The 13,423-nt window shown below is 39.9% G+C and overlaps 1 protein-coding gene across 5 annotated transcripts in view; it reads right to left on the bottom strand.

The window, feature by feature from the left end:
- Window positions 1–13: 13 nt before the first annotated feature.
- The window catches only part of Oatp74D (Organic anion transporting polypeptide 74D), an 86,364-nt gene continuing 72,954 nt past the window's right edge, over window positions 14–13,423 (bottom strand). For all 5 annotated transcript variants that reach the window (XM_069120442.1, XM_069120444.1, XM_069120443.1 and 2 more), the window contains 6 exons: window positions 11,400–11,564; window positions 10,910–11,105; window positions 10,486–10,636; window positions 9,245–9,485; window positions 8,937–9,065; window positions 14–8,699 (listed from right to left, as the gene is read on the bottom strand). In XM_069120442.1, coding sequence (XP_068976543.1) covers window positions 8,530–8,699; window positions 8,937–9,065; window positions 9,245–9,485; window positions 10,486–10,636; window positions 10,910–11,105; window positions 11,400–11,564 — 1,052 coding nt within the window. In that variant the 3' untranslated portion in view covers window positions 14–8,529. The remainder of the gene's footprint in view (window positions 8,700–8,936; window positions 9,066–9,244; window positions 9,486–10,485; window positions 10,637–10,909; window positions 11,106–11,399; window positions 11,565–13,423) is intronic.

The following is a 13,423-nucleotide window of genomic DNA, read 5'->3' as shown; positions in this document are numbered from 1 at the left end:
TACACCGAAAGAATTCGTAATCATGGCACCTGCCGTTTATTAAAAACAAATTCGATAGTAATCGTAATTATAAACAATAATAATATTAATAATAATATAATATAATAATATAATATAATAATATAATATAATAATATAATATAATATAATATAATAATAATAGCATAATTACAAAATACGCTCGATCTGGTTTTCTTATAGCGTGTTTGCTGAATCAGTCTTAACCCTCGGATTACCAAGCATCGAAATCACTCTTCGATTTTTTCCCATTTTTACATATCTTGATTTTCTTTTCTTTTTTTTTTTTTTTTCTTTTTTCTCTTTTGCGATTCTTACCGATCTCGCCGTTTGGAAAATATCGATTGAACGTGCTCGATCATCGATCGATAACCCGAAGGCTAATTTAAACTATGAAACGTTCTAGAGGTATGTTACAGTGATGTAAGGGGTTTCTTCTTTATTTTGTAATCGAAAAAATTGACTTCTCTGCACGCGCAACAAAATATCGGCTCTCGTCGTCGCGGTACTTCCGGTTTCAGGGACCCGTGCCGCGACCTCAAGGTTCCATCTTTCTTTATTTTCACGGATATACTCGTGTATCTTTGTGTATATATACTTTTTTCTTCATTTATTTTATATATATACTCTGTTATATATATATTCTGTAATAATTAATATACACGCACGCGCTCGCGCGTTCACAGGTTGCATCGTGAATCGATTGCGGCTTCTTTGTACGATATAATCACTGGAACAGGGGTTGAACGATTCAATTGTACCGAAGGCAATCGGATTTTTAACGAATAATTATATAATTATACTTTACAGAGACAGAGAGAGAAAGAGAGAGAGAGAAGGATAAGGGAGGGTAATTTTTATTCGCAAGCTCGAAAACAGAAAGTAGAGAAATTCCTTGAATTTAGCTTTACAGGCATTTGTACATTGATCCTTTGTGCTCTAGAGTTTGTATATTTCCATCATAGAATTTCTATTCCACGAGGGAACGGAAAGTTTATATAAATTTATTCGAAAAATCCGATTTCTGCCTAAAATGTAATATATTTTGAACATATGAATCTTACGTATTATAGTCGTGAATCCCGATTTCCGATGTACCCTGTGAACACCGGTGTTCATAAACGCGCTCCACGGAAACGAGCGGGACTTTTATGCGCGAATAAAAAATAAACGATCCACGTTCGTTTCGTTAGAGTGCTGAGATCTGCTGAGGGTGAGTCGAACGACATTCGTCCACTGTGACGTGAAACTAGCAGTCAGATAAAATACTATTTCGTCTTTTACGTACATATATATAACATATATATTCATATATATATATATGAATATGTATATATATATATATATAGTCAATATATTTATATATTATACGTATAGTAATTCATCAAAGTGGGAATGACGATTATTTTTCTACTTGTTCTTTCTTCATCGTCACTATGGTTCTGCATTATAATCCTTGTTTAAACGTTTCCTATTGTATAACTCTTTTTTTTTCAACACTGATGTTTCGCAAATATGCTCATTTTTATACGTTTTTTCCCATTTTTTTTTTCCTTTTTATTTTGCCTGTTTCCCTACATTATTCTTTACTACTGGTAGCGTTTACTATTATTTATTAAAGCGTTTAAAAACTCCGAGATTCTACGGCGAAGAGAAAGTGTATGTATGTGTGTGTATGTGTGTGTGTATGTGTGTTGCAGCACTCTTGAAACGGTATGTATGTTAGCCCTTTGAAAGTTATATGTCTCGTGGTGGCATCCAGCCGTCAAAATAGTATCTTACCCACTTCTAGAAACTAGACAACGAAGGTTCGAGGAGGATAGACGCGTTTTATTCCGGTTTCTTTCTTTCCTTTCCATTTTTTTTTTTCTTTCTTTTTAGGCACTTAAACGTCGGGAGTAGTGTGGGAACCTTAAGGTGGAGGTCCATCGAACGCCTGCTATTTGCTATTTACAGTCTTGATTGAGACGCGTGTTACATCTTCCAGGAGGAATTGTGTTGCCGACGAACGGCACGTCGCGTATCGTACGTATGAAAAATGTTGCCATTCATTGAAAATCGACTGAAGAAAAACTTGTGCATTTTCACAGTGAAATAGTACGTATTCGTGTCAATCGTTATAATTTGTAAATATCAAAAATTATGCAATGAGGAATTTTTTTTAAATCTGTCATTGTTAGGTTCGGGGTTCAATGGTACAATTAAATTTCTATTCGTATGCTTCCGTGACATATTGTTAGCGAATTTTTTCGCGGACGATACCAGAAGTGCCATTCGTCTCGATGGAAAAGTAACTGCCTGTACGATATCTAGCTAAAAAAATAAGCACGGAAAAAAACAAAAAAATAAAACAGACGTACCGATAACTCAACGACATTTACAAATAATGTAAAATTTGTTCTGCGTATGCCCGACGATTGAGGCCGGACACATGTAGAATTATTCGTGTCACATTTGCACGCAGACACATCACATTTACACAGACACACACGTACGCACGCACGCACCTACGCATACGATATCGTGCACTATATCAAAATACATTTACGTCACCTACAGAGTAATCGATTCTTTATATATATATATATTATATACATATAATAATATATGATATATATATATATATATTATATATATATTATGTATAAAAATCAAAGCGCATATTACAACGGTGATCCGCGACCGCGCGATAATTATCAATTAATAGCAATTATTTTATAAACAAGAATCAGTATCCGACGATAATAAACCATAGTAATAGTAAGAATAATATTAATAAAACAAAAAATTTATAGTAATCATTAGTACAATATATGTATACATAAAAATGGCATTATATTTTTTTTTTATTCTTCTTCTTCTTCGTTTATCATATTCCCTGCTCTTCGTTATCTTTATTCATCGATTTAGTCGATCCTTACGCTTGATACACACGCATATATGTTAGGTAAATAGTTAGATCGTTGGATGCAACTTTAGCATTTTGCAACGTGCCTATCTTTCTCTCGCTCTTAATTGTTCGTAAAAGATCAGTAAAACGAGTAAGAAGAATACATTCGTCATAAACGACCGAGGAGATCTCAATTTCTCTCTTCGTCTGCTCTCAAATTTTGCTAAAAGTATAGAAATCAGCCTTCACAGTGAGATTCGAAAATTCGTCACAAGGACAATACTTTGGAAAAGTAATTTAAAACGATTGAATCACGATTCTCATTCAGAGCATGTAATTTTAAAATTTCAAAATGATTCAAATCACGACAGATATTTTATTTAAATATATATATATAAAATTGAAGTATTTTAGATAAAATAAAAGGAAGTTTGCTTGCAGACTGATAAAGTTGCTCCAACCGAAGGATTCATTAAACATCCAGTATATATTCCGTCGAGACGTGCGAATACACGCGAGCACGTCGCAAATTAAAGACTAGCAATTATGGTTTTCTTACAGAACTACGCCGTAATTAGATAAAATCGTGATGTCCGCTTACGCAGCTGATTATCCTACAAGTATATTAATGATAAATTCTTTTTTTTACTAAAATATAATTATTATAGTATTCTGTGTTCCGCCAGTGATCGTTCCTTTTTTCCTGTCTATTTTTTTAAATAATATCTAATCGACGAAACTGTGGGAATTCACACGACGATGACGCTACATCAAAAGACGTGGCTAGTGATTATTAAATGCTGAGAGAATGTAACTGATTGATATATATATAAAAAAAACGAACCTTATCATTTAGATTGTCGATACTGTAGACAGTTGAGAATATGCATAAAAAAGTACTCCTTCGAATTACGCGAAAGCTACGTATCAAATGCAAAGACAAAATTGTTGTTCTTTTCCTTAGAGGAACAAAATGTAGACCCTGGACTGTTTCCATGGGCCGAAATATTTCGTGCGTGAGTTTCGTAAATGGGACAGTTCGTCGTATGGTAAAAAGTAATGCTAGTAAGTCGTCTGGCAGTAGAATCTGGCAGTAATTTAATTGGCTGATGAGCTTTCGCGCGAAACAAGTCTTTTTCATTGACTGGCAGTATCAGTAAGAGGGCAGTGTATCGAAGTTAACGCGTCGTCATTGCATTGATTCTCACAGTGACGTAACTAGCAACGTATTATAACGATGGACAAGTGATTCGAAACACGGGACATGCGACTAAATTAAATCTTATTACGTTTAAAATCTTCGTCAAAATGAAAGATTTTCGGATAAAATTTACATTCGCACGAATCCAATATCCAAGTACTCGCTTCGTGGGTAAAATTCGTAATGGATTCGTAAAGAATCGTTTGCCCATCTTGCAGATGTACCGACTGGCGCAACACACGGAATAAAGACTGAGACTCTGTCGCTCCACGCCATGATTATTTTGGCAATTATTGTACTTTCCTATATGTACAGCTCTATCGTACATGTAATATACAGTGATGTATATCGAGCACTGAAAGGCAAACGCACAAGTACACACCATTCATCGAGTTCCACCTCTTCATCTTATTTTGCCCTTCGAGAAGGAAATTAAACTAAAATAACTAAATAACGCTTCACCCTAATCTGTTCGTGGTCAAAAAATTTCGTTCATTCATACTATTTTGTTATCGAGCCGAAGAACGCGTATTAAAACAGAATGCAAGAACCTAGAGAGCGCCTCGTCGAGATAGAGCTCTGGTTCGTGACTTTCTTGGAAAATAGAGACATATGTCGTCGTTATGCTTTCCTTTCCAAATTCATCCGCAAGAAAAATATCTCTGTGACGGACACATGGGACGACGGACTGTCTCTTGGAAACCTCTAACCGTTCCGCCGATGGAAAAAGGATTGTAAAAGCGGTTAAAAATAAGTCGAACCGTAGAGAAGAGCGCGTAGAATTTGTACACACGGCTTCGAATCGTTCAAAATAGTTCTGTTCATCGTTCTTCCATAACGGAGTCCGTGTTTAAAATCTTGTTCAATTAATACACCATCCGACAATCAGTCGACTCTGCATCGATAGAGGAAAAGCTTATAGAAATTTCTTTGATAGTCGCGACGATGGAGCTGTCGGTTTTAACTCCTTGCTTGGCAATGTTGCTCCAGGCAACGTGCACGAATTTTGCGCATAAAACTGCATGCAAACACTCTAACATCTACTTAACGTCTACGTGTAATCGTGTTTCGTGGGATAAATCTTGGAACTCCTAAAATGCTTTCGTAATTCTAAGAGAATCGAAAATTCTTCTGCCAATACAAGGGTTAAAACGCGTTCTTCATCCCCCGGACTAACTCCAAAGTGAAACGATTATTTTGTAATTAGCGTTTTGCTTTTGTCTTGTTTTTCCCTTAAAATTATTAACTCTTTCTTGACATTATCGTTCACGCGATAAACTTTGCACCACAGTAAACATTAGCATTCCTAACTTTCGCTGGCGAAAATATTGTCATCTCTATTCTTGCATTTGGTTGTATCCGACGTTAGTGTTTCGATTAGCCTTAGAACCAAACGATCAATCAGTACATACCATAGATCATTGTGTTACCGATCTTGAATAGGATTGCATCAACGCGATATATGGTAATCAATTCATCACATGACGCACTTAACGTCAAGAAAGAAGAGAGCGAAGTAACACCTTCGAACCGTTTTCCTCTTTTTCTTCGTTCCTCCACTTGAGTGAACGAACGTAAAATAGAGAGGATGTTGCGGTGAATAGAACCGAATGGTAATATTCGAAACCCGAGAAATGAATCGCTTCAAAGGGTGGAATTGGCTCTAAGTTATTACGTGCTGTTCTATATACGATTCGTGATCGATTAAAATATAGATTATGTGTCGCTTCGAATACAAAAATACAATTCTCGATGGAGATCAACGGGCGCACGGAAGGCCGTATCCGCCCCTGTGCAATCCTTTCTCAATTGCATCGTCAACGATTTACTGGTACAACTGTACACGCACGCACATGCACACACGATACGTACAATGCATAGGTATATGTAACACGTTCAACCCTCCCGGTGAGTGGGTGGTTTGTTCTATGCAGAATACGAGCAATTATTTTCAACACCGAAAGGGTTAAGGCATACGTTCTGCTGTAGTCCAGGAGAAATCCCAGGGTGCTTCTGTCTCCAGGAAAAAATCAAGTTAGTTTTACAGTACACTCTTTTTATGTAACTGTTGTCTTTTTTATAAGAGGTACGATAATACAAAAAAAAAAAATTTGTTCAGTAGTCGTCCTCTCTCCATCTTAAAATATTTCTTCTGGACTGAAAGCAGATCGTTTGCTACTCTGAAGATTTGTTCAGAGTTGTTGTAACGTTATATGTGTATATATATAATATACCTATATCTTTTTTATTTGGAGTTTCGAAGAAACAATTGGCTGTCGTTGCCATAATTCGCCTACAATTAGTGGTTTTGCAAAGAAATTTTCTACTCAAGTATGAAAAATAGTACTTGATACATAGAGGATATAGATGTTCCAAACATAGAGTACAAAATCCAAGAAAAAACCAGAAATAGATTTAATTGGATCGGATTAATTCTCCGATTGCGTAGGTCAACGAAACAACATAGAACAGTCCAAAATTAAAATTCTTCAAAAATATAATTCCTCGCTCTCGTCATCTTTAACGAGATTAGTCGAAATTATCTGACATTTCCTTTGAATAATGGAACTAATTCTTTTTCCCTTTCGTATCATCCAACTCTGACGGATTTTAGCTGTCAGCCAAACGTTCCTTGAAGCAAACGTAAAATGATGTAATATATTAGCAATGCCCCTGAATCGAATAATTCGCAAACTTCATAGCGGTTAATGCGTACCTTAAACGCGCGTTTTTAATTTTACCCTTTCTCGCTTTTACCCTCCGAAACAATCCTTGTTTTTCTTCCTTGTTTCGCTGCCTTATACGGCAGCTATCTAATACACTGATCGTCCATCCAACCCTTTGATTATGAAATTCCACCAGCAATTACTCCAATAATAATTTACCAATTTAAAAAATATGTTTTAGTTGGATTCGATTAGAAATTAATTCGAATTTATCGTTGGAACACTGGAACCGAGATATTATGGTCGATCTTTCGAAGTCTACAGAGAGACTACTACGGGAAATATTACACATACAAAAGGTTGATATACGATCAGGTTGACCATTCAAAAGGACTCAGAAACAATGAACGCTCAAAGCACTAGAAGCACAGGCGGCAGATGCGCATACATTGACGAGTGTCTCACGAGTGTGTAAAATGTATCATATTAAAATACAGCTCTCGATTAATCCGCCTTTTTCCCCTCTTAACTTCATTTTTCTTCCATATTTCTTTTCTCTTGCATTCTATTTTATTTTTGTTTTTTCTTTTTTTTTCTTTTGTTTGTGTCGTCGCTCTTCTCCCTGTGTGTCGTATCTGCTAATGCTTTAATATTAATAATTAACGTTACTTTTTGTTCTCTTTATCGCCCAGATTTTCATCGTCAAATCATCTAAAAAATATGTCCTATGTATTCTTATTTTCCCCATTCGCTCCCAGATTCTCTCCCCTTTTTTTCCATTCTTAATGTATCCTTATGATCTTTCAAAAACAACGAGATATACCGCGTATTTTGTTCCAACAAATATTACCGACACACATACACACATCGTAAATCGCTTGTACGTACAGTTTGCCTACGCCTAGTTGTATCTGCAGAGTGAAACACGGACGGTAGTGCCTAAGAGAAGCTCGCCCAAGATCCGAGAACCTCGCGTGCCGTATTGATTCCGTTATCCATATTGGTCATCGTTACGCATTTTCCTTCATCCCACTTTTCCTTCTCCAAACACGAAAATTCTCGTATACTACCAGACGTTTCTACTCCATATCTCCCTTCCTCTCTCACTCCTCCGGGTGTATCTCGTACCGCTTTATCTCTAATTCAAATCGTTGCTCTTTGATAACAACCAGGAAGATCTTTTCTTCATGGCGCGTCTTCGCGTCTCCAAGAACCACATTCTCAAGGAAAATCAAGTCGTTGATCATCGATCCCCATTTTCTTGTCCCCTTTTCTTCTTACACGTTTCTTTCTTCGTCCCTCGATGCACTTGTTCGAAACCTCGGCACAGCCTCTTCGGAAACTACGGGCATTTCCGTGGCCGAGCACCGCCTCCTTCAACAGTTCATTCGTCGTCCTATCCCATCTTGATTCTGGACTCCCTTCGAGTTTCGAAAGGCGATCGACGCGAACACCACTGTCATCGTTCCCTCTTGAATCCTTGCTCCTTCACGTCGTTAAAGAGGCAACCGGGTTCTAGCCGTAGGTTTCCAAAAACGAAACCCATCGAAAAAAAAAAAAAAAAAAAAAAGAAAACGGCCGGTGAATGTGACACACGAAGATCGAGACAGATCGCCCCGGTTTTAAACCTCCGGCGTGCTACTGGCACCGAGTTCTCGTCATTTAGGAACGGCTCGTCACGCTTTGTCCCGGTTTACGACGCTAGATTCAGGCCTGTGCTTGATGAGATACCATCGAAGTCGGCCGGGACTCTTTCACAAATAGTCGTTGTCCACCGCTTGCGCGTCCTGCGACTTCAGGGTGGCCATTTCTTCAACAGTGCCCTCCTCCACGTCCTGCTCCTCCACGAAGCTAATGCTCCCTGCCTTGTACCACACCACTATGTCCACCACGAACGCAAGAATCAGGATTCCGCCTGTGGTACCTGGGAAGGATTCACGCAGAGATTTATTAATTAAAGAATAGATCGCCTATTATGAAACGTATCGCGAAGAGGTTAAATTTCTAAGTTCAGAGACGGTTCAATTCTTTGGGTTAAGTGAAGTTAAGAGAAATTTAACCTCGATATATAATAGCAACAGCGAGCAGTAGCCAGGAAGGTCGAGGTGAAGATATTTCCGACTCCTCCTCGCCGCAGATTTCTGCCTAACCGCGTACGTACCATGATAGAACATTCTAAAGACATTCGAGTCGTAAAGCCAGCAGGCACCTCGCTCGCCGCAAGCGTATTCCCATACGAGACAAGCGGAGTCCACCACAGCACCATAAACGATTGGACACGGGACGTTACCTGGAACCAACCGACCAACGGATCATACGTTTGATAAATCCATTTCTGAGACCATCCAAACTTCCTTTGGATTTCCAAGTCGATCCAAGGAAATAATAATTAAGATCAAGATCTCGTTTAATTCATCGTTGAGAAAAACAAGCGTTGGAATTGAAGGAACGATCGAGGTTTATAATTACCAAAGAGGCCGATGGCGAATTGTATAAGCCCCAAAGCCATCGCCTTGTCCCGTGGATCCACGCACCGTAAGATCAACAGCATGGAGCCCACCTCGCTGGTCGAGTGGATGAAAACGAACACCGAGAACAGGATCATATAAACCCAAAAGTTACTGCACTCGAGCTCGCAGTAACCGATCGTCGCGGTGTTGGTCGTTTCCGGTGCCGTTAGATTCGTCCCGATGCACTGGCAGTTGTAAAACTGAAAAGCCAAAGAACCGGCCTTGTTAAGATATGCCGAGTACGCTGATGCAGATGTTTTCATACCGGTTGCAACTTTGTTCCGTTTTCTATATGTTCAAAGTCAATGTATGCTAATGCCAATAAACTAGTTCGATCAACTTTTACTTAACAGTTAACTAGTTCTACTACTGAACTATGTTCTATATCGTGCTATTCCAAAACATCTACTTCAAACTGACGAATAATTTTTTATGAAACAAAAGGGAAACGATAAAACGATGATTTCGACGACCATTTTTACATTTGATTTTTAAGTCTCTCGTGTTTTTCTTCCTACAATGTCGCGATGATTATCACATTCGATACTTTAAATGCAACTCCATCCGATTGCAACCTCAAGATTATCTTACATTTCTCTGCGACAATTAATTACAAAAGTAAGCAAGCAAACGATCTCAGACTTTTTAATTTTGCGTCAAATCGCGTGAAATCCAAATAACTGGAAATGAAATGCTCGCGACTAGGCAATTGCGAAAGTAATGACTTGCGCAGTTGCGCAATCAATGAAGCATTGTTTCATCCGGGCGAATAACGCGATTTCGTCCGTAAATGGTAGAACAACGAAACGTTTCTAGCCTAGTTGCATGCTACTGTCACCGATAATTACGGCCGCGCGGCTGTTTCCCGATGCAACGAGCTATATATCAATATTCTGCCGCGATGACGTCACTGACTCTATACAATCAGGAGAATGCAATGAAATTGCGGAATAGCGAAGGTGTTATTCGATTCGAATCGCGAGGACGTATCGGCGTAATGAGACGACGAGGTCGGCTTTGCATCGTGTTTTACGTATTGCCCGATTAATTGGCATCAATCGTATAATCGTACGTGTCAGCTACTTAACTACCTATTCGATATAATTATTTAACGCTATCCACTTGACGACTTTCTCGTAATTCCTTCGTAATGAATCTTTATCATTGTTTATCGTGATGGTAAATTATCGTGATACTCACCGAAGCTACCTTGCCATCGACGACCGTGTAATTGGAGCAACCCGCGTGACACGCGGAAAAATAAGTTTTCCCATCAGCACTGCAAATCGGACTGAATTTGTTCCGAACGCAGTCGCAGGTAGCCTCGCAGACCGGCTCGAAGCTGGACAATCTAAAAGGATTTTGTCGCTTGCTTAATGTCAATTCCTTTTTCAATAAAACCTACGTAAACGGCCATCATCAACATATGTAAAATCATCTGCACCAGAGCTTATCTCTTTATTTCACTTTAAACTTCCCGCGGTCGGAACTATAAACATTTCATACAGAGTAATTTATGCAAACGACCGAATGAGAAGTAAGTGCAATTAGCCTAAGTGCAAGATGAAAACGTTGAAATGAAGCGGACGGTTACTTGACTGCAGAGAGGAAAACCAAATCTTACCCGTTGGAATGCGAAACGAGACCAGCGAAATCGTCCATCGGGCAACCGATGAACATCAGCACGCCCATGCCGATCGCGTAAACTATCGCTGTGAAGGCGATCCAGGCTGCGACGAACCTGGCGTTAGGCTTTGCCCTCAGGATAAACACTCCGCTAATTATAATACCCAGACCCATTACTAAAATACCACCGACACCTGCGAAAAAATAAGACAGCTTAGGATCAAGACCAGGCCTCTGTTACGATGAGTAAACGATTTTCGTTTACTCCAGTTGACTGTTCCATTCGATTCGAATAAAACATTCCGTTTGTTTTGTTTTATTCCTCTTTTCGATCGAATCTCCTTTGAAAAAGGAGAAACAACTTTGTCTGTGTTTGTTGGAGAATGAAAGCGTAGCTCCGAAGGAGTTCAACAAATGGAAGAAAGTTAACGAGAACAACAGGATTCGGGGCCAGAAACTCCCCTCGCGTGTCTATTCGCGAAAATTACCTGAGATCATGTTCGCATGATGAGCTGGCAAGCGAAATTGGCTCTCGAGGTACTTTGGCAGGAAGGTGTAGAGGCCGGCGATCGGTAGGATGTGCAGCACGCTGCTGGCCGTCCGGAACATAAGAATGTCGTTCTTCAACAGCCTCTTCACCGCTTTAGGGAAGTCTGCAACAGGTAGAGAGAAAAGGCGAGGTGTAGCGAGTCTACCGAGTCGTGCAGGCGACGCGAGCCGAGCACCGCGACCTGCAGCCAAACCATTTACATGAAATTTGTTCATCGTCTTTCTAGCTTCTCGGTTCTTTGTCCCAAGCCTTGCATTCGCGACTCTTCATGTTTCTTAACAAATTACGAAAATAAATCTTACGACGACATGCAAGAAAAATGCATTCTTCGTACAGTTAACGAAGGAAAAAAGCAACTTTAAGTAAATTTACTATTATTATTTTTTTTCTAGACAATTTTCCATTTCGATCTGCCTCCTTTCCGTGCTCGACCGAAGCACGAGAGAATCGAACACGATCACCGATATTTTCCGATATTTATAAACTCAATTACGATCCACCAGCTAATTAGACGTCGATCGAGTTTTCCTTCGTTCTATTTTCGAGGGAACCCGACGAAGCAACACGAGCGCAAGTGGGAGCACGCACGGAGGGGAAGAGAGCGACCTGCAACCGCCCGAAGCTCGAAAAACGAGAAACAGATGAGAAAAAGAAAGCGCAACGCCGATGCTTTCATCGACACGGGAAAAACGAGAAACGATCTGCAGCTACAGGCAGCGATAAAGGTTTCGCAAGACACGCAGGATCTTTTGAAAGATCCCGATAAGAACGGCGGGCTATTTTACTCCTATCTTTTTTCCTCCACACACTCGTCGTCCCTTGACGTATCAGCCTCAAACAGACGAGTTTCTTATTTTGTAACTGATAATCGGACATATACCGTCGATCGAACAAGACCAGTCTTCGCAAACGAGCTTACACCTTCGTTAGAATAGCTCGCATTATCAGGTTTAACCTCGTGCATCTCGTAAATGTTATCGATGCAAATGTTACGAAGTAAACGAGAACTCGCACGAAGACCTAAAACATTCGAATTAAAGTTCTTTCGACGGTTTCAACGACTGCTTTTTTTTTTTAGTCGTCGATCTGAAACATCGATGGAAGAAGGACACAATCAACGATTGACGCAATTACGAGAAGTAAAAACTGGGTAAAAAAAGGTCCGAAGGAGAACGCTAAATAAGAAGCGACGTGGCACGATCGGATGAAACATCGATTTTCGAGCAATCGTAAAAAACGCGAATTCCTGCATGGAACGGATGGGGGAAAGGATGGGAGTGGAAAAAGAAGCGGAGAGAACGATGCACGATGAGGCGTCCGCCTTCGTGCGAGGTTTCCGTTCGAGAAACCCTAGGTGGAAACTGACATTAAGGATGCCTAGGACTGCTCTAGGCTTCCAGGAAGGCCAGGCTAGAGTCGTGGCAACCCCGCATAGAGAAGTCCTGCAGACCATGAGTAGACAAACGTGACTAACATTGCGCTCCGTGTATTATCGCGACAACCCTGCAACAGGCACATACAGGGTGGCCTATCGCGAAGAGTCACTGAAACGGCTGTACGGCTCCTCGAACACAGGAGACAGAAAGGCGAAAAGACTGATAACTTGGAAACAAAGGGATCTCTATCGCTCGTGATAACGATACGTAACTAGGAATCGACCAAGCAAATCTTTAAAGACGTCGGTTAATCATCGTTTCAAGCAAAGTTCAGAGAGATGGTACTCCCGAGGAAAATTTCGAATGAAGTCTTCAAACGAATCGAGTAATACGCGAATCGCGTGCATGTTGTTGATTCAACGGCGACCTGTCCTCCGAGGCGATCTTCTGGCATTGCACGATCTACTTCACGACAGTGCCACGTACGGAAGTTCCTGCTGGAACCGTAGCTCGTCATCGTAACTCCACGCTCCACGACATTCCAGCTTTTTCCCAACCAGCTTCTTGTATACTCCGTTCGCAACTT

This window comes from Bombus flavifrons, chromosome 9 (genome assembly GCF_040668555.2).
Source record: "Bombus flavifrons isolate JBK064 chromosome 9, iyBomFlav1_principal, whole genome shotgun sequence".
In the NCBI taxonomy this organism is placed as follows: domain Eukaryota; kingdom Metazoa; phylum Arthropoda; class Insecta; order Hymenoptera; family Apidae; genus Bombus; species Bombus flavifrons.
Note: the sequence above shows the minus strand (reverse complement) of the source record. Positions and strands in the feature narration are given on the sequence as shown.